This window comes from Hyaena hyaena, unplaced genomic scaffold, assembly GCF_003009895.1.
Source record: "Hyaena hyaena isolate Hyena2069 unplaced genomic scaffold, ASM300989v1 scaffold_522, whole genome shotgun sequence".
Classification (NCBI taxonomy): Eukaryota; Metazoa; Chordata; class Mammalia; order Carnivora; family Hyaenidae; genus Hyaena; species Hyaena hyaena.
In genome coordinates, this window is record NW_024081156.1 from 1,161,297 (window position 1) to 1,187,141 (window position 25,845).

Genomic DNA, 25,845 nt, shown 5'->3' on the forward strand with positions numbered 1-25,845 from the left:
GTACCTTTCCAATATCCCAGAACCTTCTATCCCATGGCTTTGTATTAATCACTACCATCATTTATTGTCATCTAAGATCCTCTTATTTGTTCACTTGTGTATCATCTGCTTCTAGATTATAAACTCCATCAACTCTATGAACTCTGGCAAGTCAAGGACCTTATCTGTCTTATTACATTTGTCCTACCTAGAAAGTGCCTTAAATATATTAAAAAGAAGAAGCTGGGGCTCCTGAGTGGCTCAGTTGTGTAAGTGTCTGACTCAGTTTCAGCTCAGGTGAAGATCTCATAGTTTGTGGGTTTGAGATCCATGTCAAGTTCCATGCTGAGAGTATAGAGCTTGCTTGGGATTCTCTCTCTCTCTCTCTCAAAATAAATAAACAAACTTAAAAAAAAGAAGAAGAAATAAACATCAAATGACCATTGGAGACATCTCCACTGAGCATTCTCTGAAGTGAAAAATTAAGTAAACTAACACAAAACTCTTTGGCAGCTCTAATCAAGAAACAAGATAAGCCAATCTCCACAGCCAGCACTTCCATGAAGAAGGGAGTGATCCTAAAAGCAAAAGAGATTTTTAGTACTCTTTCTTTGTTTTGGAATTTGAATTCCAACAAGATGGTATTATTTTGATTTAGATTCCTTTTTGCTTGGGAAACTTAAATTAATAGGTATTTTGGCTGCCACAAAGAAGTACTGACTTCTCTTATTTAACAAATCAATGTCCAGCGGGGGGTGGGGGGGTGGGGGGGGCGACTTTGATGTCCAGAAGAGGGACATCTTCCTGAGGCTCTCTGAAATTTGAGATGTCAGAAGTATTTCTCCTCTACAATTGTTGGGAAAAGGAGCACGTTTATTCTCCAGGGGACCTGAAGCATAATGAAATGCAATCTAAGAACATGCAAACTTATTATCTACCAGGATGGTTGAATGGTTCCAATCAAATGGAGGATAGAAATAGGGGCTTTATATTCGGATTTTGGAAAAATGACTCCACAGCTATATTTAGGCGCAACAGTGCCTGCAAATACCTGAAATTGTGGCAGTCTGTGGTTTGTTCATAACATAATGAATATATTTTCTCTTTGAAACTTAGCATGAGGGTTAAGAAAAAAGTGCCCCAAATTATTCCTGCAGATGGAAGAAAGGTATCTTCCTGTCGAAGGTAAGAGAAAGGTTGCTGTTTATCTAAGTGATAGGTTGGTATTGGTTTTAATTGGCTCTTCAAAAGGCTGCCTCTATGCCAAAGACTGCTTTGAGTTGGTGAACCCTGTGACTTAAAAAAGTCAGAATTTTCTTTACTTCTCCCACTCATAAGAATTGCTAAGAAGTGGAGTTTAGCCTCATTAGCAGTAGGAATCCTTTTATGAAAATACTATTTTCCTCATCTCCATGGATAGAAGTCCTAGCACCAGGGAGATGACCTTTTAAAAAATACTAATCTCATGTCAATTGCTATTTAAAACTTATCAACAAGTTTCCATTGCTATTAGTTTAAAAATGAAATTCTGTAATGTGGTCTACAGGACCCTGGTAGAGCTCAGACTGTTCTAAATTGTTCAGCCAATCCTGTGTCCCAGGGATTTTGTACATGCTTCTTTGCCTGAAATTCCTCTTCCTTCACCTTCTTCTGTCTAGGTAATTCTATGTACTCCTCAGTCCCCAAGTGTCAAAACCCGTGGGACATATTCCCGACCTCCCAGACTAGATAAACTCCTTTGTTCAATACTGTCATAATTCCCCAAAGTTTCTTTATCACATTTCGTATCAACTGTTTCCCCTTCTAGATTATTAGGGCAGAGATCAAGTCTGTTTGGCTCACTACTAGTAGGTACTCAATGGCTATATACTGGATAATGAATGAATGATAATGAATGAATGAATGAATGATTACAGCTGAGTTGTGTGTTTCATTCTTGCATAACTTTCTTAAATACTTAATATGCTAGCAATAAAATGAGTTTGTTCTTTTTTTTAATTTTTAATATTTATTAATTTTTGAGAGAGAGAGACAGAAGGTGGGGAAGGGGCAGAGAGAGAGAGGGAGACCCAGAATCTGAAGCAGACTCCAGGCTCCAAGCTGTCATCACAGAATCCGACACGGGCCTTGAACCCACAAACCGTGAGATCATGACCTGAGCCAAAGTCAGTTGCTTAACTGGCTGAGCCACCCAGGTGCCCAAATTTTGTCCTTTTATTATAACTAATAACAAAAAAAGAAAGTCCAGTTTTTGCTTTTCACAGTTTCCTATTGACAATGAGATAGCTCAGTGAAGATAAAGGTGAAGAATGTGGGCTTTGTGATCATACGGCCTAAGTTCAAAGCCTATTTCTACCACTTACTGGTGATCATGGTAAAAGTACTTAAAAATTTCCTGAGTTCCAGCTTCCTCATCTATAAAATAGATCAGACCTAGGTTTGAAGTCTTGATCCATCAATTAGTAATTGCACAAGTTGGTTCAAGTTAATAATCTCCTTAAGCTTCAGACTCTGTAACGATATAATAAGGCCAATAATACCTATCGTTCTCTTCCTAGGCTTATTAGGAAGATAAACACACACACACACACACACACACACATGCACACACATTTGCTTATAAACATATGAATGTTGCTCAATCTGTGTAAGCAAAAAGACAAAAGCAAATTAACACAACAGTGTGATATTATGTTCTACCTATCAGAATACCAAAGATAAAAAAATGGCCAATGCATGTTGTCAGTAACAACGTAGAGAGAGAGATAGGTATTCTCATTTCACTGTTAGTGAAATGTCCTTTAAAGGCACTAAATTTGACCTAGAAATTTCCCTTCCTAGGAATTCATCCTATAGGTACAATCACATATGTTTATAAAAATGGCAATGTACCATTGTGATAGTAAATTACTGAAAACAATAAAAAGTTCATCACTAGGACTAGTTCAAAAGTTATGGAATTGACAAAGTGAAATACTATATGGTCATTAAAGTGTAGAATAATCTCCAAAATATATTATTTGATGAAAAGAGTAATGTAAACAACAATGAAATTATGTTTTTTTAAAAAGATCACTCTATACAAGCATCCAGTGTTTAAATGGGTTAAAAATACTTCTCTAAGAATTTACTGGAAGCTATGGTGACCTCGTGGGGAGAGAAATGAGGGTACTCAGCTTGGGTGAAGTTTATTTTTCATACTGTCTGCACTTCGTTGTTGTTGTCTTTAATTGAGTGGGTATATCCCTCTATCAACTCAAAATTAATGGGAATGAGAGACTCCTACTGTGACTGCTCTTTCTCCTATTATGAGAGGGTACAGTGAGGCTGCCACAGAGAGCCCTGGGCTGCTCCAGCATGAAGGACATAGGACGGCACAGTGGCAAAGTGGTTACCAGGGCAAGACACACTGGTCTACAGGTGCCAATGGAGAGACAGAGAAGGCCAGGAATTCTGGCAAAGAGGCTGATCAAACACCTGGGTGGTGGGTATGAGGGATGGCTGGTGCCTTTTTGGGTATCCTAAGAGGTGAACAGATACCAAACCTAACAACAAGTGTCCTTTAATATGAATTTATTGGAGCCTTATGGCTACCGCAAAAATAAGTATAAGCCCCATTTAATAGATGAACAGAGGTTGCATAGTTTGTTCAAAGTCACATACTAGCCAGTGGCGAAGCCAGTCTTTTCCAAAGGTAAGCCTTAGGTGTGAATATTAGTATCTGTAGTTTTAAGGGATCTTACTACTAGTTTTTTATTCAGTTTTGGACTGCTTGTACTCTTGTTGAAAATAAGCACTTTATTAGAAATGTGGGTGCACTCTGTCCCAATGATTGCATCTGAAGCTGTGTTTGGTGATTTCTAGGAGCCCCTTTATTCTGTTTGTGGTTTCTCTAGTTTCACCTCTGTTTTCTCTGGAGAAAAGACTGCTTGACAGAATCAAGCCTTGCAAGCCCTCCTATTGATCTCCTATGGCCATCAACGTTTTCAGCTAGGAAGGACAGCTCAAGGAAGAAACACACCTCAGCATATCTCCAGGCCGTCCAGATTTGGAACTGCATAAACAATAAACATGGCTTTATCTTAAGGACTATTCTTGCTTTACTGATTAGTACAGTTAGAAAACTACCAAATGCTGTCAGATCTGTCTCTACCTCCAATGAATATATTTTATGTAATCCCCTCGATACTGATAGAGAAGGTAAGGTTTAGCCTAAAGTTAAGGCATAGATAGAACATATTCAACCAAGTACCTCTGGTTTCGGTATAAACTAAGAACTTCTTGAAGGAACTCTCCTCTTCTTAGTAATGCTCTCCATTCTAGAACACTCTGAAGTCTAAGAAATTTGGAAAGGACTTAGCTAGTAATTAATTTAATTTATCCAACCTGAAACCATCAGTTGGCAAATGGATATTTTTCTTCTAAAACTATATTTTCATGAAGGTATTTAAAGGCTTGAGATGTTTTCAATCATTCTACTGCAATATAATGGTTAATTTTAAGAGCTCAGTGAGTCTGATTTGTATTTAAGATTTTTACAATCTATATATAGGTTGGTCTTTAATAACCATTTATACATTGCTTCTTTTTATATAGGTCATGTATTCTCCAGGGAGAGTAACAGGATTAGAAATAACAAATACAGTACAGAATAAATTAAAGTGCTTCAAACTGCATTATATAATTTCAGAAAATTGGTTTCACACTGAAACGTTTAAATAAGAAAATCAAGCAATTTAAGGGGGGAAAAACACATAATATATGCGTTTTAATTGCTATTGTTTAGCAAGTTTTATCCTTGGCCGCATGGTATCTGTTCACAGGGCTCCAGTAATGTGGCAGCTCATTGGGTCAATATGGATAAAATTATTATTTTTTTTCTTATTTAAAAAAAGTTGGCTTCCTTCTCCCTGAAGATGAATAGCATTTATTAGTCAAAATGTCAAAGGAGTATCATAAAAGTAATTGTATTTTTATATATAATTCTCCAAACTCTTGTATACAAAATGTTCTTATTATACTTAGTGCAATAAATTCAGAGGCTGTTATGGGACAGGAGATAGCAAAATGAGGACCAATACTTTCCTAATTACTTAGGATAATAAAAAGCGGGGCTTGGTTTTCCTCTCCCAATGAAAGGAAGGAGATATGCCGCTCTGGAGAGTCTATTATTCCGGCTGGTTCTGTTTGTTTCTGTGAAGTTTAGCATCACTCCCCTTGCACTAAGTCCTCAGGCTTTTTTCAATTTTTCTATTCGTGCATTAAAGGCCTCTTCCTGTATTTGCAGCTTTTCGTTTATCTCGGTCTGTGAAGACAATCATAAAAAAGTGGTTATGATGAAGCTATCTTTTGCTGCACATTGTCTTTGCGGTTTTGACATACTATAGTGCCTAAAGACAGACATTATCCCTCACACACCTTCCTGTTTTGCAGACAGAGCTGTGTTTCGGCCTGTAGTGATGTGATAACACTCTATCATATTTCTCTGCACACTCCCAATGTATAGCGTGGCTGCTATGAACAGGAAGTGGTATTTGGACAGCCATTTTTCACACAGCCTTGTGTTGGAAGATAGGATAATTTATCTGTATTTTCAGACAGACTTTACCAATAAGCACCGAATCAGAAAAACTGCTCTGGGCTCAGTTAGTGCACTGTGGTTGGTACCCCCACCCCTTTGCAATGATGTTTTTGTCTCCTGTGTAATACATTCTAAATGGGATCCTGGAAAGCCTCTGTTGTGGAATAAGAACACAAATCATCTCACAATTAGAACAATTCTCATAATTAAGAATATCCTTTATACATTATAACTCTTGGAATTATGCCACTTTGTGGTACAGTTTTGGTATAAAAAAGTAAAGAGATTGCTGACAGGTTTTAGTGTTTGCTGCAGCTATGATAGCATTTAGCCTCTGGCAGTGATATTCTGTGGGCTGACATTGCTACCTGCACAATTTGAGAAATCTTTTTACATTATCTGAACATTAGTAGTTCCGGAAATGTCTTCCCTTTTTCATGATGTATAATAAAATTAGGTATAGAGAAATCAGTGGTGAGCAATGTGGTGAAACTAGTGTTTTGTTTAGGTGATTTAAAAAAAGTTTACGAGTGTATGAGGAGTAGTTTACATACAGAAGTACTAATAAGCAATTTGAAGTTTAGAATGTTAACATCTGCAACATAATTTAATGTCTTCAGGGTAACTGTATTTTGAGAAAACTTCTATTATTTCAATTTATACAGAATAAACTTAAAAAATCAAATACTGTTTTTGTCCACATATAAATTTTCATTCTTATTTATTTAGAAGTGTAACTATAACAGATAGTTTTGAAATGTGTACCCTGGTTATCTCATCTGATGAGATTTTGTGTCATCTTCACTGGTAAGAATCAATATTTCTGAAAATATCACATTGGTGTCAACAATTCTGGATCCTCATAAATAGCCTTCTTCTTTGGTTCAAGTTTTATCAAACTCTACAAGTTGTATCAAGCTCTGGCCTCTGGTTTCCTATTTTTTTCCTCTTTTGTTTCTTGGTGGTTGGGTGGAGGAGGCAAGGAAAAATGAACACCGTCCTCCAGGTTACAAAGGAACTCTGTCAGTTTTTAGGAATCACTAATCTGCTTGAGAATGATTTTGGTAGGGCTGGAAAGAGCACTGGTCTAGGAGCTGGAGACCGAGACATTAATTTAGTTATGTAACCTTGGACAAGTCACTTAGCTACCTTGAATATTCTTTTTTTTTTTTTAAACTAAGTGGTTTAATAATTAAGTATGTAAATTCATAATCCCAACTCTTGACTTTGTGATATATTCATCAATGTTGTATTTCATTAGTATGACTTTGTGAATTAAAAAAAAGTTCTTTAGAAAGAGTAGTCAAGTGGAACTGGGGGAGAGGGGCATAGGGAAAGAGAGAGAGATTTCTAAGCAGCCTCCATGCTCAGCTTGGAGCCTGATGTGGGGCTCAATCTCACAACCCTGGGATCATGACCTGAGCCAAAATCAAGAGTCTGATGCTCAACCGAATTACTCAGGTGCAGCTTGAGAAATATTTTAAAAATGTATTAGTCCCGCTTCTCTCTGGCATGCAACATATTAGACCGTATAGGTTTGAAGAGATAATCTTGTCTCAATTCCAAAGGATTGGGAAACACTAGTCGAACTAATAAACAGTTAATTCATCTCACTTTCAATTCATGTGTTCTATGTCCATTAATAATTTCATTTCTTTTGATTAAAGACACGTACTATCATTGATCAGCCTCAGTTTCCCTGTGTCACCAGTGTTTTCACATTAATCTGCAGATCTTTCTGGTATTTCGCTGAAACAAAATTCATTGACACAAGTGTGGACTTTTGGGAGAAAGTTCACCTAGGTAAGATATGTGCCCAGCAGCACAGTGCACTGACAGAGGGGAGCTACATTTCACAGCTCTAGACTATGGTGATCAGTACTTCAGTTCAGGCACAACCAGCAGAGCCCAGACGAAAAGACTCTTTGTCTGGTCAAGAATGAAGCTGTCATTAGTCTACTATGTCTCCTTCTTTTTCCTCAGAACACTGCTGAACAGATAAGCTGTCCCACAACCACTAGTGAGGGAGAGTTTCTATTTCTTTTAAGTGAAGAATGGAAAACCCATGACCTGGGCTCAATAGCCTCTCAGTGATTACTACCTTGAGGCGGTGTCCCACTCAGCTTTTCTAACCTGGAAATTCAAGTTGACCTAAAAATACCTAAGGTCCCAAGATGGCAAACTTCCCTCAAGGTTTTCACATTATTTTACACTATTGCTTATACAGGGCCAAGAGCCAACATTTAATGTAAGAATTTGGTGTTAGTATTCGTATTTCTCTGAAACGTAATTCTTTAAATATATTAAAGTTTGCTCCACTGGGTATAATTTTTATTATACAACTCAGGGCCAAAATAATTTCACCTTGAATGTATCTTTAAAATTAAAATACCTAAACTATATAAGCTTAAAATGTTTGCTCTCTTCAGTATAATTTTAATTAACATCTCAGGGCCAAGATAACTTCATTCTTAATAAATCTCTAGAACTATAAAGTGAGTCAATGGGAAAGTAAGTGGATTAACATACAAAATGTAAAGATTCACACTGCATTCTCTGAAATTTCTGAACTATAGAATGTGGAAAATGCCTGAAACCATGCTGGAGAAGGAGCTCTAAAAAAACTGAACTCAAAACATGAATTTTCTAACTGCCTTTCCCCCTAAAAATTATCATAACAGTATGGCTCTTAAATAAAGGAGGGGAAAACATTGGAAAATTTAAAACATCTTACAAATAGTCATTCATTAAATGCTCCCACAGCAAGTATATTCATACCCTGACCATGACAGGGAGCTACCTTTGAACAGGCATGCTGCAGTTTTAAGAGCCAGCGACACTGGAAGGCAGGGTTTAGAAGGGGAGAACAACTTGCTCACCTAAAACAGGGGAAGACATTTAGGTAAGCAGAGAAGTAATTAAACTTGGAATCTGACCAAGGCACAAGTGTAAACACCGAACTAGTGCCACACCATGGTAGTGTTAAAGTATCCAAAGTAGCCTGGTCGTGATATTAGAGGTTATGTGGTTTTCGTGGATAGCACTGGAATTAGAGCTAGAATACAGGTCATAGCTTCCACTCAGGGGCTTTCATCAGTTTCTGACCCTGGAAACACTAGATAAATGATTTAGTCTTCCCGCGTTTATCATTTTTCAACTTATTTATCAGGGAAGGGCAAGGCTAATTCTCATGTACTTTACGAGGATTATTGAGCGAAAATACATAAAGGGGTTTGCTGTCTTGAGCCATTGTATAAATCCACATCATCAAGCCATTTTATTGAAAAATTGGCAGTAATTTGGTTCAGGCTAATGCCTGTGAATCCACTGAAAATGGAAATGGTTGCGGCACCTAAAGGATCCTCACTCCTACCCCTCGTCCAAGTTCTTTCTGTGCCTAATCACATTGAGATGAACCAGCTAATGAACTTCCAGACCTGGCAAGTTTGGCTTTAGGCCAAAGGGACAGTAACACGCACATATAGCAAACATACTGTCTCCATTATAGAGGAGTGATATAAATGCTGCAAACTCTAGCAGTAAAAAAAAAAAAAAAGTCAATGAATAGTTAAAAATATACTGCTCACTCCATGGAACATGGCCTTGGTAAAGATGTTTTCAATTTGGGGGGCCTGCAAACAATTCTATTACTGTCTAGTAGTTCCTCAGCAATAATTTCAGAGCTGCGGGACGGCAAAGGAGCCCAGGGCCATGATTATACATAAACTATATTTAGACGAAACGTTATCAAATCTATAAAGGAGATATGTTCTGAACTCAGTTTATTTCAACTGCACTCTGCCCTTCTACACAGTAACCAGTTATTACATTCATGGGGTTGTTAACAATAACGCTTTGTGTGAAACGTGTTCTACCACTATTTCTGGTAAACACTAAACACCCTTTATTAAGCTGAGGACTTTGGCTGATTCTGTTCATATCAAATCATTAAATGTTCACATAAATAGTGCATTAGCATTTGATGATTAATAAGTAACAAGGTATGCTTTTGCCAAGCTAATCTTTCACTCTTTCTAAATTAGCTGTTAATACAGTGTGCTTTTTTAAAATATATAGTCTCATGTTCAGATAACAATTAAATCTTTCCCAGAGATGCATTAATATTTGAAACATGTAGTACATTGTTCTATTGATTCATGGTCATTTCTGTAAGAAATTACAAATCCTCTTCAAATATGCAATTCACTTACTTAATCATTTTGCCTGGAAAATGATGCAAGTCTTTGTGTTGAGGTAGCAGTGGTTTTTGTCTTGTTTTGCTTTGTTTTGTTGGACAGGAAAAAAGAGTCCACGCATAGAGCTGACCTGACGATCCATCACTGGCAGGCACTACCGGAATGGTTGTTCCATCCCTATTTCCATGCAGCCTTTGGTGTAAATTGCTCGGCTTAATAGCGATATGTAAAATGGAACAAACTATCTGAGAGGGAGTTCAAAGATCTGAAAGCCTCTCATTAGAACTCTGGTGAGAAGACTTATTGAAGAAACAGTGCTTACTGTTAGCAATGGACTCCCTTTACTCTTGCAGGAGCAATGTTTACAGAATAACAGGCATGAAGCCTTTACCATGTTATTTTTCCTGTTTCAGTGCCAGATGATTTTGTAAATTGGCAACACACACCACTCTAGGTGCTGTTAGTGAATCTATTTCGTGATCTTCTGGAGTCTCTGGTGACTCAACTGAGAATTGTGTGGAGATGTTGAATTGAGGTTCTCCATCATAAGCATCACTCTTGTTAACAGGGTGTGGATAATATTTACAGACCTAAGGTTGAAGTTGCCTAGTTAACCAATAATAATAAAGTAAGTGAGCACACTATCAAGGCTGAGTACCTGAATGCCGATTAAAATATCATCTGTGACTTGACCCAGCACTGATCTTATATCTTCAATGGTGAAACCCAATAAAGGATCCACATCGGAAATGTTGGCTTCTGACTGGGATTCCTTAGGGACTTGGTCTTGATCCAATCCCTGCAATATCAAAAGAGAACAACTCTCAAGTGGCTTCAGGAGCATTCAGTGATCTATATGTAACCTCAACTTCTCTTGGGTACTTTTCTACATGAAATGATGCTGGTCTGGAAGGAAATTTTAATTTGCTGTTATCCTGCATTTTCGTTACTCATGAGCATTTTGCCAGATCAAGTTACGGTGCCAATCAGTGTTTACTCTTAGGGAAGTGGAGGTGGAGACTGGGGAGGCTGGAGAAGGAGAGATTAAAATTGCTAAACCATCCTCAGCTGGCCCATCTGTGAAGCAACCCTAAAAGAAATATTTATATTGAGCTAGGAAAAATCGGGGGGAAAGAAAATGGAAGAGCATTTGCTTTCTTTGCTCCTGCCCTTAGTGAATATAACACTGAGATAAGGTGAATTGAGAGACAAAAGAAAACATACCTTCACTCCTGAATCCAATGTTGGGGGTGGCTCTATGAATGTTGAATAAACATCAAGTGAGATTCCTTCTTCTAGAGGATCTGGGAAGAGACCACCTGAAGGCTTGACAACCTCTATCATTTGCTGGAGGGGAAGAAAAGAACTATATCATGACAAAGCCTTTGGTGAGAAAACACAATTTTGGCCAATCTATTCATTTCTCTCTATATACTAAAATGAATATTTAATATATAAATACGTAGCATATTATATAATATATGCTAGTATATTAAAATTATATGCTAATTAACACATAATTATATACAATTAATATGACTATATAATATATAATATTTATACAGGTGCACATATATATAGTTCCAATTTTATTATATTTTAAGTGCCATCTCCTCTGAATTCTTGATACCACTGCGCTATTAGTTCTTTATTGCTTTTTGGTCTCTGTATCTGATAATTAGCATTTTACTCTTTCCACTCTCTTTTTCTATTTCCATACTATGTGGCTTAGAACTTTATTTTATACTGTCTTGATCTTTGTTTCATGTGTCCTTCCTGCTGCCTACAAGCTCTTTGTAGGAGACCGTGTTTTAGATCCTCTGCATACCTTATCCAGTTCTGGCAGAGGTTGGGTGCTTGAAGCACGCAACAACAGCCTGATGGTGATTGACGTTACTCAGCAGAGTGAGGGTGTTTTTGGAGGCTGTAACAAAGTGGCCACCAAGAACGTCATGATCAGGACAATAAAGGCTCTAAAGGTTAATGTATAAAAGCTAGTACACTGTAAATCAGAGAGGAGATTTGCGATACCAACCAAAAACACAGGGGGCAAGGCAAGACTTCGCTGTGAACATTGAATAATTCTGTAGCAAGTGCACAAATTCCAGAGAGGGTGATGGTTGGTCAACAGCAGAAACGAAGAAATAGGAGTAAAAGAAGTCAACTTAAGCAGTGTCCATTCCACCCTGACTTGGAGGTTAGAAAGAGATGAGGCACTGATGGTGTCAAACACCTGAACCATTTAATTAAACACAGAACCTTTTATTCTGACTCCATGTTTAACAAGTAACGTTTTGATCATAATTTGACTTCCCATCTCAATTGATCTCTAAAGACTCGGTTGAGTGCTTTGATTTTCATGCCTATTACATTCCTCACTGTATATCAGTACATTGATGTTCTAGTTTATATAGTAAGCTCTCAAGACCTCGTTTTTGAGGCCCTGAGGTGAAGCCATCCACTGTACACTGACAAAGTCAACCCTGAGCATAAAAGTTTGAAGACAAAACTCTATAATTGTAGAATATCACCAATTACCATCCTATGGGACCTGAAAAATCTCAAGTTATCATACATTCATTTCTGATTTCTCTGCAATAGTTCACATTAACTTACATGTTAAACATGTAATAATGTAATAATGTATAACTTACATGTTATAATATTTTATCATTTGAATATTAATAATATTATTTATTAAGATAGGTTTTGGAATGTCTCAGTAGCTAAGCTATTATTTAGCTATACCATATATGTTTTGCATAATTGTTAATTTTAATTCAGTTTTATAGGAAGTTGCTGCTTAGTGTAGATATATAGAAGGACTGGAGTGTTAAAACTTTATAGTCAAGGTAATTTAGAAACCAAGCAGTTAAATGTTTGGTTTAAGGTCAACTCATTGCTTAGTGACAGGACTGGGAGTTAAACCCTGCTGTGCCAACTTCTTGGCCTGTGTGGTTTTCAGTATGCATGGCATCATGTTACCACACTTGGAAATTATTGATATCATTAATCACTTAATCTCTTCTGTTAGGTGACATCTTACATTGTTGTTCACCAGATTGTTCATCTTAAGTTGACTAAAGGTTAATAGAAATAGAATATTTAAAAAATCAGAGCAATTATTTTCTCTCATCATGTTTATAAGTCATTTTTTCCCTAAAATGGGACATACAAACATTTTCGTCTTCCTATAAAATTATTTGTATCTTTTTTCATCATGCTTGTTTTTCATCCTCTCAAACCTTACATTGCTCTTTATTTTCCCCAGCTAGGAAAATGAAACAGCTAAATATATTTTCGTGTCCTTTGCAACATTACAGGTAAAATCAATAAGCTGCCCATCGGAATCCAGAGACAAGGGCAGATGATGAGGTATTTATTTAGTGGTATAGACTTTAACAGAGGGTGAGGAATAGGAATTTGGGGGAAGTGGCGGTGAGACAGACATTGGAAAGAGGAGAGCAAGGAACTGAATGGGGTTTCCTGAATTTACTGTAAGCACTGAGAAAGAAAGCATGAGGTAATCTGCAGGGTAAAACATTTTTTTTAATAAAGCAGAATTTTATTTTGTTGCTCTCGCTAAATTTGTCTTGCAGCTCTGCTTTTCTACACACAAGCTAGGACTTTCTGCTAATTTTCTCTCACCTCTTAGTGAAGTTCACTCCTGTATCCTGGTGGTAGCTCTCTCCCCGCCTCCTTGTGCCCTTCCTTCCATCAGATCACACAAGTAAACGCAAGCAGGTTTTTGTGTTCAGTTTTCTCACTCCATCCCTCATATCCCTGTGGTCTGCACTTCTTTATAAAGCTCATCTGAACTACTTGCCAACTACCCAGTTTTCCTTGTCTTTGGCACTGGTTGTGTGAGTGTGTATGTTTGTGTGTGTGTGTGTATGTGTGTGTGTGTGTGTGTGTACTGGGCACACGTTTGGGAACTTGGATCATTCCCAGCTCTACATTATTATTTTTTTTGGTGGAGTGAAGCTCTTATTTATCTTAAGAACCTCATTTGCTTGATTTTTATGAATATAGCTCATACAGGAATTCATTTGATTTAATTCCTGCACAAAAACTAGGGGTGAGAATTTCTGTTCTTCAGACTGTCTTGCACACCATCAATGAATCAAATCATAGCTACAGTTTTCTCTTTCACAAAGAGTTACATTTGACTATGTTAGTTAGACACTATAAAGGAAAGAAATGTCCGGTTTCAGATGGGAGTAAATATAAAGTCATTGCATTAATAATAAGAAATCATATTGTCATATATATATATAGTTTGAAATAAACATAGTGCCAGAAGCATCATAGTGATTTTTCCCCCCATTAAGTAGTTTTTTTCAAAAACAAGTTTAAGGAAAATTACAATCAATAATTGTGGTGAGAGCACAGAGCCAGCAAATATGTTTAAATGAAACCGTCTGATGCAATACTTTCTTAAAAAAATACAATTAGGCCTTTGTATTTTTTTTTAACAAAACCTCATGTTTTACAACATCACTGGTTCTGTAATAAAATCTATTTAAAACAGAAAGACATGGTCAGCTTTATTAAGTTAGGTTTTCTGAAAGAACGTTATAATTTCCTCAAGTCTATGAATAGTTGAAGCAAATTAAATAAAGCTAGTTTTATAACTATTTTTATAAATTCCTGAAGCATTGTAATTGTCTCATATTTTTTTCCTCAAAAGCCTAATATGTTACCTCTTAAACCTCGAAAAATAAAAACAGAAAAAGGATCAAGTGTGTTTATTAAAAGAAAACACTCCTATTTGGTACCCTGATTTAGCGACACCCTTTCTTCTTCTACAAGAGAATAGCACCCATAATCTTCAGATCAAGAAACAAAGGAAAAAGACTTTAAGTGACTTGCCTGAGGCCTAATGCTGAGATTAAAAATCAGGAGTTTCTGATTATACACATACATCCATTTGGCCAAATGATTGGTTTTGCTTGACTTTCAAATACCCCCTAAATATTACTTTGAATGTAAAGCAATAAATGTGTTTCTCTTGCCATTTTTGAATGCTTGCACACAAATGGATATAATAAAAACAATCATGTTGTTCCATGTGAATGCCATTTATATTTTTTCTGATAATGAGCAGACCATTTGAACCAAGGTGAGTACATTAAAAGCTCTAATAAAGAAGAGAATAGATTTCTAAACAGAATAATGGACTGTTAAGTGAACATACAATAAATAACATCTACAGATGTGGTCCCTAGAAAATTAGTTTTGCATAACTTACCACTATACATTTCCCCCAGATGTTATCTGTTACATGAAAATTAACTTAAGTTAGTTATATTGTTCATTACGTGCACACTGCATTAGCGTTATTTAAGATGGTTTACAATCTGAGCTTTAGTGGAATTGTGCTATGGTATTTAAAGAATATCAAGTAAATGGTTTTTTGGCATAATTTAATACTCGTAAGTACAAAATTTCATCACTGAACATTATGTAGGTTTTAAAAAATCCAAGATCTTTACTTTACAAGCCAAATGCAATCACTAGAATACTTTTAAGACTTTACATATTCAGAATGAAATACACTTCTATCATGGGAATAAATGATAGGAATTTTGAACCTTCCTGGAACTAAGTACAGGGTCAGTTTAGGTTTACAAAATGCTGATAGGAATTAGAATCTGCTTCAAATCTTTACTGTGTCTAAGAAAAAGTATGCAAATTTTATCTGAAAATTGTATTACTTCCTGCTTTCTCTTACTTCTTTATGTGTTAACATTATTGATAGTATCAACTCTGGTTTATTGTTTTTGTTATTTATTTGTTTTTGTTATTGTTTTGTTTTTATTGTTTTTATTGTTACTTATTTTACTTTTTTATTATTTTCCATTGACAAGAAAGGGGTAGATGATTTGTGAGTAGTCTATACTGATGAAATCTATGATCAAGGTGGCATCTATTAAATTATTACATCAATTACTAAATTATTCAAAATATTAAGAAATGCCATTGAAATGACAACTTTCCATTGTTTTGAATGGCAGGAAGCACGATAAATCTGTTAAGCCTTTTCTGAGCGATAGAAATACATACAAAAAACTGGTATGCTTTAAAGGACATTTGTTTCAAATTGTCAGATGATGACTTCATATGTAAATCAAAACTTACTACAAAATGTCAAAGTTTCAGAAAGCAAACTTTATTGCAAACATTTCCCAATACTAACTAAGGAGAAAATGCACAAAAATGCCTGTAAAGTTTTAACTATTTTCTCCCCTTGAAAAAAGGCATTACTAATTTGCAAGTCTAATGAAGCAGTACATGTGTGGTTCTGGAAATTTTTAACAAAAACCGTAACCCATTGCCCACAATATACTACAAAAAAGTAACAACATATGAATGCCACCTGTAAAATGCAATAAACTCTGGTAATGTCATACTGAGGCCATAAATTTAAAATCAAAAGAGAGGAAATTCAAAAGCTAAGATTATCAGAGAAACTTCAATTAATCCATTTCTAAAGTGTTTTCTTGTGTGTTCAGGCCATTACAAACTTCTTAAGATACCCCATAAATGTAGAATATCAATTCTGCTACAAGAGTCCTCCTCCCCCTTTGCGTTTTTGACTTGGAAATAAATTCGCAAATGCAGCACATTAATTTTCTTTCCTGTGCTTAATATGCAGTATTTACATTTTGAAAAGGTTCAAAATGTTGCCAGGCTTCTGCAGGGTATGAATAGACATCTAATAGCAACTTCTATTTTTATCCACAACATACTGGCAGTTTGAACATCTATAACTTAATAGAGCTTTAAGACCACCAGATCCACATGCTAGTCACCTGAATGGTGACGGGTGACACAGGACAAGTCAGGACAGGAAATGAAGACTACCCACTCCAGCTGAAGCTGCCAGGAGGAATGTAAGTTGGCAGGGCACAGTAAACCAAACTGCAGTCTGGCTAGGACACTTGAGTTAACACCTTGTGCCCATTTTTATTTATATCTCCTGATTTGATCTTGTTTAACTTGGGCTTGATTTTTTTTTTAAGTTAAATAACTAAAGAAACTGATTCCAGAGTATTTTAGACATCTTTAGCATTTCCAAGCGTAGTTCTGTTTAAGGCCAACATTACAACTTGAAAAGAAATCTGGGTACTCCTATCTTAATGACCTCTGACAGCAAAATCCTCTCTAATGAATTTGGAAAAAAGTAACTTCTCATAGTGTAAATGCAATTTAAAAGAAAAAGATGTTTTGATCTGGCCCTAGCATAAACATTTCCTGAGGGGTAGAACAGTTCTTCAGATACACAAATATTTTCTAAAGATGGCAATAATCTGGAAGATAGACCACTGAATTATAGGCTTTAGACTTGGCTCTATTCCTAATTGTGTGATGCTAAGAAAATCCCTAGGCCTCAGTTTGTTTGTCTGTAAAAGTAGGATAATGATAATTGCTACCTGGCTACTTCATTGAATTGTTTCAAGCACAAATTAGATAATGCGGATGAAAATTCTGGGAGTCCTTCAAAGGGAAAGTATTATTAAACCCAAAGGTGTATTATTATTATTATTATTATTATTATTTATAATTACTGTTATTATTGAAAGGATCATCTTTCTAATGCCAGCACTGGAAGAGTAGAGTAGCCATATTGGGAATACTGGTCCATGCTATATCTGTATTTGTAACATTGCCCAAAGAGCCCAGCTAACTCAGAAGAATTTGTTAATAAGCACACACCATCACCCTGTTTCTATATAGTCACAACCTTTAAATCACCAAACACATATCCAATGTTATCTTATTTGAAGACTTCCTTGGACCCAAATAACTTCTCTCTGGAGACCTAGATAGCGTGACATACTTCCTTGTTGTTTGGCGCACTCAGGACTATGGGCAAGGCACCTATTTACAAAAGAAGAATGTTTACATCTAACTTTCAAAACTAGAAAATCTGCCTCTCCCCCTCCCCAACCCCATTTATCATTCTTTTCACCTTTTGTTTTTCAGCACCCAGTGTGATCTGTGGTTGTCCAGACTGAGCTCATTTCAGAAAGATTTCCTGTAACAGATTTCATCAAAAGTAAAGAGTTAGGGTATATAAGACAAATTTTTAACATGTCCTTCGTGAAAATGGAAACACTGGAGCTCTTGAACCTGCTAAGTTCAACACTGTACTTCTGATTCTTAGCTTGACCTTATCTTGCGACTTTCTCAGAGTGAGAGAATGAAAGTATGGCTGGTTCTATTATAAATAGTTGGACATAACTAATGCTTTTCAAAAATATTTTTAAAAAGCTACTCACAGTATATTTTCGTAGCTTGCATATCCTTGAACTCAGTATAAAGTATTTCAAACAGTTCTGATCATGGATAAATTTGTTTTGGTTTCATCTTGGTGTTCTATGTAAAGTTCGATAGTTTTTATTATTTAAAATTGAGGAAATACTTTAAATTATCTCCTATTTTAAGAATTTGAAATTAAGTATCAGTATCAGTAAATTAGCATAATAAAGATGAGTTATGCAATTATCTTTGTGGAAAGCTTATTTTGAATTTTCAAATATAAATTTTAAAAGTTGACTTTATATATGTTGCATTTTAATTACATCTTATAATAACTTCTATGAAGACGAAACTATTTTATGGCATTTATATTTGGGAATATTCTTTTTGAACAAATACCTGTAATTTGTAGAAATTATAGGAGATAATAAATCGTAATGGTTAGAAGAGAAACTACAATAAATGAAGGAACTCTAAGTCCTTGGTTCTAGTCTTTCTCTTTTCATGGACTTCGTGTTATTTTCAGTTTAAACTACCTGAGTAGAATGAGGCCGAAACTATTTGGATAAAGCTCTCCATGTAATTTATTTAACTTCAAAGCAAAACAATTGACTTGCACTTCAGTCCTGCAGTCATCATGGGTTGTAAGCAAAAAACAAAAACAAAACAAAACAAAACAAAACAACAAAATAAAAACAAAACAAAACAAAAAACCCCTCCAGAACAAACAAAAAAAATCCCTTCTTAATACTATACTGAAATTAATTTCATTTAGAAATATAAAGCCTTTTTAGGTTAAATGAGAATGTTTTTAAAGTACTATGAAATCTTTAGAAAGTCAACATAATATTATTATTCCTGACCTCTTGGACCCAACATGTCTATTTTAAGTAATCTGACATTAAAAATGTGCTGACAAATATAGATTAAAAAACAACACAGGAAGTTGTAAATCAGTTGGTAACCCTTAGCATCAAGGAAATAAGAGACCATGAAAATGTAGTCATTTACTTTAGTCAACCTCAACCTTAATTTTTAACTAAAGAAAATTCGCAGAAGGCATGATGTTTACATTTTGGATATTTTATTCATAGTTTGTATGTTTCCTTTTTCTCCAGTGGGCTCATAAATTATTACAAGGAAACATGTTGTCACAGTTATAAATATTTCCCCCTCAGCTTAGCTCCTGCCACCCCCCTGCCTTTTAAATCTCCATTAACTGATTCTTTAACTGCTGTAGTCATTCCTCCGTGATCAGCAGGGCAGGCTTTTCGTGCTTAGGAGGAAAGTGCCACTGATTACTCTTGTTGGCCCGGCATTCTAGAAACAAAGCTCTTTCAGAGAGCACTCAAGCCCTTCCTTCCATGCAGGGCAGCCTGTTGTTATACACATGGGGGTGTCATTATTTCAGTAACTGAACAAGAGTCTTGTCTTTCCTTCCCAGGAACAGCTTTAGGCCCTCTAAGTTTCTGAGTCTTTTCATGGAATCTGAATTCTTAGAAATTGACTACAGGACTGATTTTGTGGACAATGACACATACAGCAATCAATTTTTTTTCAAAAAGGCCATTTCACCTATACTTTGTTAAAAACAAACTGAAATAATATCAACTCTGAAAAGCTTAGGTGATGTCTGTATTCCAGATTTGAGTGTTTTAGCAATCTGGAATTTTCCCCCCTTACATGTGCAGTCAGGGTCCTGGATTGGCTCTCCCTCAGTAGAGAGTATCTCTGGAACATGTTTTCTTTATTTGTAAAATTAGGGGGTTAGACTAGGTCATCTCTAGTTCAGTCACAGATGCTATATCCTATGTTACTAAATTTCAAGTGGACTTTTCTCTATTTATACAAGACTTAAAGTTGCCAGCCTGTGCAGATCCTCAGATTTAGTATTTTTCTGTCACAAAGTAGAAGAGTATTTGGATTATAGTCTCTGTACTTAATGGAATCTGAAACAGGCTGCAGCCTGTCCATTTATTTCTACTTAATTATCTTCTGCAAAACTGTTCCTCCTTCATTTTCTTTATCTCTCAATGACATCACCAGCTTCTTGGTCTCTGGACTCAAAACCTTGAGACTGTCTTCAGTTGTTCCCTTTCCCTTGGCCTTAACATTCAATCAGGTTTTGGGGGCCCGTTTGGATGTCTGTCACACTTTCCTCCTTCTTCTTCTTCACAGTGCCTACCATGTAGCCTCCAGATCCAAGACCTTGCCTTCAGAGATCTCGACCTTCAGCCATACTGGATTACACCCTATTTTCCCAGTATGCATGATGCCTACAACATAGTGGGTGCTCAATAAATAGTTGCCATATGAAAAGAGAAGGCCAGCTAGCCAAACAGCATGGATAGGGGTGCTTTCCCAGATGTGAGTCTTGCCTGTGCTGCCCTCTTAGCTGGGAGACATTTCTTCCTCACCCCGGCCAGTCAATATTTCATTTGCTCTTCCAGGTTAGCTCATTCACCTCAGTGGAGTTTTTCTTGATCTCCCCTGTGCTTCAGAGTTTTTTGCTTCTTCCCCTTGCACAGTACTTATTACCTTGTATTTTGAGGTACAGTCATGCATAAAAGATCTCCCACCACTTTGTGGAAACAACTTGAGGGCAGAGACCATGTCATTCATCTTGAGATGCTAGCTCAAGTCTTTGTACATAGATGACATTCATTATGTGTTAGGTACTCCATTAGGGTAATGATTCATTTAAGAGTTTTAAGGACTGCCAATTTGTTTGATCTTCTATGATTCAGTTTTAAAGGTTTGTCATGAAAAATTATGCCACTTGGAGAAGCAAATCTAATTGTGGCTTCAGTGCAATACTTGTATTTCTCAGTTATGAACAGAGTCCTGGAGTATTTGTTTGGTTACCATAATGCCAAACAACAAAACAAGCTCTCACTGACTGTACTGTGTTGATTAAATTGACTAATAGTGGTTTTACACAGCATAGTTTAAAATTCTAAAGCATCATTCAGAGATACCACTTCCTCCCCATACCTCCTGATGGATGTATCATCAGAAAATGTCGAGGTTTACTGAGTTGCCCAATCCCAGGGTCCATGATTCACGTTGCTTTTCATAGGCTATCCACCAGCGTCCTCAATACCCCCAACACTGTTAATGGTACCCATCCAGGAATTGTGGCAGCACTGGTCACCATCCAGGAAAATGAACATTGACGATGAAGAAAAGAAGTTCTTATTTATGGGGAATTTACTCTGAGCTTGGAATGTGGCTAGTTAGAAAGCACACTAGAAATATTATGTACTTCAATTCATACTACATTGTGAGGAGAGGTTTTATTGACCTCATATTTTGGATGAAGAACCCAAAGCTCACAGAGGTTAAGTAACTCAGTCAAGGCCACTAGAGAATGGTGAATTTGTCAGAACTTGAACCCAGATCTATTTGGCTCCAAAGCCCATGTACCCAATCCTTGTGTGTGTGTACTGTCCCCAGAATGTTTCTCTCTGGTTTACAGGTGAAAAAAAATGGGTTCAGACTAGTAAAATGATATATACACACTAGGGATATGAAAGTATAAGTTCTCAGGGAATTTCAGAAAGAATTTGTTCACTGGTTCCTCACAGTCCTACTGTGCACAGTTCCAAAATACTCAACAAAAGTAAGATATGGAGGATTTAATTTTTTTAAGATGGCAAGATATAAAAGGCATTTGGCTTATAAAGAAATTTGAGAACATACTTAATTCATTTCTGTAAGCAGGAAAGTATAGGAGCATCAGTTTGCTTTTGGTGACTAAAACTGCATGTTCCTGCTCAAATAGCATTTTGTCTCATTTGTTGTAATTATAATTACTGTTTTCTTTGGAATCACAGTTTTTTGTAGGGATAGACATATGCAGAAAAGCAACCAATAACACAGACAGTTAAAAAACACATTGAGAAATGAGTATGGTTGTGTGAACAAATCTCTTGTGATTATTCTTCCACTGTGTGCTGTAATGTGCTTTAAATCCATTTCCATATTTTTAATTAACACGTAGTTCCAAAAAACTTTCTGGAGGCCATTTAAATCACAAATGGAGGAAAAAACAAATTTGCCTTATCAGAAAATTGACTATAGACTATTTTGGTGGCTTTTATTATTTTTACATTTTAATGATTAAAATTAACTATAGTCCGATTACTCACAACAGAAGACAGTGAAATAATTTTCATGGCTGATATAATTTTAAAGTCAAACCTGGGTGAATGAGATATTAGTTCTGTTGTGGACAAGTTTAACTGTCCATCCTGTGGCTCTAATTTTTGATCAGTCCCATCCATTTCATAAAAGGAATTAGACAACTGTACCAAGTTACTCTTCTAGCAGAGCCTAGTGATGCTTTGGCTTTATCTCAACAGCTCTCCTATAGGGACTATAGTGTTTGTGCTGTCTTATAGATTTTAGACACCTGTTTTCATAGTTTGAATCATTCATTATTTTTAAAATGTTTATTTATTTATTTTGAGAAAGAGAGAGAGAAAGGGGCAGATAGAGAGAGAGAGGGAGAAAGAGAATCCCAAGCAGGCTCCTCCTTGTCCAATGCAGAGCCCAATGTGGGGCTTGGACCTGCAAACTAGGACCTGAGTGGAAACCAAGAGTCAGATGCCTAACTGACTGAGCTACCCAGGAGCCCCACATTCATTTCTTTTGAGTGAAAAACAGGTTGCACAAATATTGTTTTAAAACTCTTTGCCTCCAAAATATGATCTGCTATTTTGAAACATATTATCAAAAGTAAAAGGCATCAGTACCACTCTGGGAGGATGCTTATTCATACCCAGTCCTACAACGGAGGCCACTGTCCTTGTCTAGAGAATGGGGATAATAGTGGATAGGTATAGGGATAACCCACTGTGTGGGTATTGTAAAGATTAAATCAACATGTGTAAAGCACTTACACAGTGCCAGGCATGTGAAAACAGCTTAAAAGTGTGAAGCTTGAGTTTTTAAAATATATTTTTTCATGTCACATATTTATGTCTACAACAACAATAAACAAAGATCTCTCAAGGGAAGGGAGTTGGTCTGTTTTGTTCACCTGGTCGGTGGCTGGCAAATAATGAGAAAGTAATAAATATTTACTGAATAATTAAATGTAGGAAATCATTGTGGCCAATAGTTCATTCTTTCACCATTTCCCCCCTGCTATATAGTCTATTAATATACACGGTGCCAAATTTTAAGATTTTTTTCTGTATCTCTTCCCTGCTACTAGCCCATGCTCCCAACCTCGGTCCTCTACTGTGACCTATAACCAAGACCAATTCTTATCTGTGTGCCCAGCCTGGCTCCTTGACTTGACATTTTCCTCCCCATTAATGGTTATATTCTTCCAAAAGGTGCCCACGATAGATGGAGTCTTGCCAAATGAATAGATTGTAGTGGTAAGACTGAAATATTAGGATGAGTGTAGCTGGTTCCCTGATGAAGAAATTATACAGGCCAGGAAAGCCCTTTGAAGGATCATTCTGTTTTTCACACTTGTATGAACACAGCCCTGGCATGAGGGGTTGCTAATGAAGCCAGAGAATGTGGCCCAGCATGTTAATTTACTTGATTCAGTGAACTTGCTGGTATTTATAAATGAGCTTCATATATTAGGCAACTGATATTTAGATTAAAAAAATCAGAAAACAGCACATGCTGTAATATAGTGCTTCAACAGATTGTAATATCAATCGATTCTAGCAAAGCTACCATCATTTAAGTAATCAAAAACAAGCAAGGACAATGAGTTACTATTCTGAAATCTTGCTAGAAATAAGAAACCAGGACTAAAACCATTCAAATAATACAGGTAAATTGCAAAACTAAGCCATGTTATGAATTGGGTTAATCTAATTACACAGTCTACAACTAAGCCATAACAGATTTTGGATTGGAGTATCACTAGAAGTTTCAGCCATCTGATTATCATCTTAGATGCCCTAAGATGAAGCTTTTACCTTTGAAGGATCTGGTATTCAAGGCATGTTTTGAAGAACAGACAGAGTATCAAAATGTTATGAAAAGGCACATTCTATTTCTTTAACTTCTAGTTGTATTTGAAACATTTTATTCTGTTCATCTCAGCAATGACTGTAAATGCTAAGAACTGGGAAGATAATATTTTACAGTAATTCTTTATTCTAAAAAAAACCCATTTTCCTTACAGTTTATTTGTTATAATTGGTTTGTTTACTTGCTTATTGGTAAATAATTTTATTTTTGGTTGTAGACACAGAAGTACAGCATTATAACTGATTTATTCTTTTATTAGATCGATATTTCTGCTGGTATATCATACGGCATTTTATTATTTCAGCAAGAATTTTTTTTAAAGCGTTTGCTGCTACATCTCTGAACTTCACCATCTCACTAGCATCTGTCAGATTTAATCACCTACAGAACTACCTTATAAAGATTACCTTATCAGAAAAAGTGTCAACTTGTGAGCTTAGGTGTGAGAATTGCAAAATAAAGCTGAGCTACACTAACAAATGCTGTGGTAATTTATTGTAAATTATGTTTTTTTGTTTGCAGAGATAAGACACAGAAGTGCTTCTATTTAAATTCATTTCCTATTATTTTAACAAAAATACCAAACAGCTCGACAAAAAATGTGAGAACACAGAATATTCCTTAAATAGGTTCTAGTGATAGTGAAAAAAAATTTTTTTAAAGCTACGGGTACCAGTCATGTCACATTGTTCTAGGTGCAGTCAGACAGCACAATTAAGGTAAAACATGGGTGTTTAGAACATTAGATGGAAGTTGCTGATTGTCACATGAAAAGTGATGATTTATAGGATATGAATTAGAAATAATTGCATTGCAAGCTGGTCTACAACAAAGCCTTAATTCACTGGGCTGACACTATAAACTCATAATGTGTCGACCTGGCACCAGCCATGATAGATTATGGCTGTTGAGAACACATAAGCCTGTCCCTTTCATGAGCATTCTGGGAACCGTAGTTCAGATGACCCCAGTAAAAACAACTACAATGGTTTTAGCCAAGCTGGTTCTCTAAGAAATGTAAAAATCATGATGAGTCATTATGTTATTAAAATTCAGAACTAGGTGGCAATGAATCACATGAAGTTATCACCTTCAAATCATCAAAGGGAGTATAAATTGGGTCCTATAAAGTACCATGAGTCTCACTGCATTTTTAACTAGATGGACCTCTTATATAAACAAGGTTTTATTATTATATTTATTGTTATTATTATTAAAACTAGTGTGAAATTCAGTGCACATAAAAGTGAAGGGCTAATGTTGCTAGCTTGAGCCAGGAAGAGGATAAGCCTCTATTTGTAGACTGGTTACATAGCACTGTCATTACATTTTGACCTATTATTGTCAAATGAGTCATTGCCAAACATGGGAATTTGTTTAATTCTTAAGAATGCATTAGTGGGTGGGGCATGTGGTAAGAGGTCCTCAAATTTTAACTTATTTTTAAGTTAAAATAGAATTTTAATAGAGTTCTCTCACGAGAATTTGAGAACCAGCTGTAGGTCACCCCAACTGTTTCATTATCCTCTGCCTCCCCTTTTATTTTTTTCAAATTTTTTAATGTTTTATTTATTTTTGAGAGAGAGAGAGACAGCATGAGCAGGGGAGAGTCAGAGAGAGATGGAGACACAGAATTAGAAGCAGGCTTCAGGCTCTGAGCTGTCAGCACAGAGCCCGATGCAGGTTTGAACCCACTAACCATGAGATCATGACCTGAGCCGACGTGGGACGCTTAACCGACTGAGCCACCCAAGCACCCCTGCCCCCCTTGTTTAATACACTGGATCTAGAAGTACCATTTAAGAGAAAAGACCATTT

The 25,845-nt window shown here is 36.2% G+C and overlaps 1 protein-coding gene across 2 annotated transcripts in view; it reads right to left on the minus strand.

Annotated features, from left to right (window-relative positions):
- Positions 1 to 4,890: 4,890 nt before the first annotated feature.
- CABCOCO1 (ciliary associated calcium binding coiled-coil 1) overlaps positions 4,891 to 25,845 on the minus strand; it is a 121,443-nt gene continuing 100,488 nt past the window's right edge. For both annotated transcript variants that reach the window (XM_039255360.1, XM_039255358.1), the window contains 3 exons: positions 10,981 to 11,103; positions 10,415 to 10,555; positions 4,891 to 5,284 (listed from right to left, as the gene is read on the minus strand). In XM_039255360.1, coding sequence (XP_039111291.1) covers positions 5,210 to 5,284; positions 10,415 to 10,555; positions 10,981 to 11,103 — 339 coding nt within the window. In that variant the 3' untranslated portion in view covers positions 4,891 to 5,209. The remainder of the gene's footprint in view (positions 5,285 to 10,414; positions 10,556 to 10,980; positions 11,104 to 25,845) is intronic.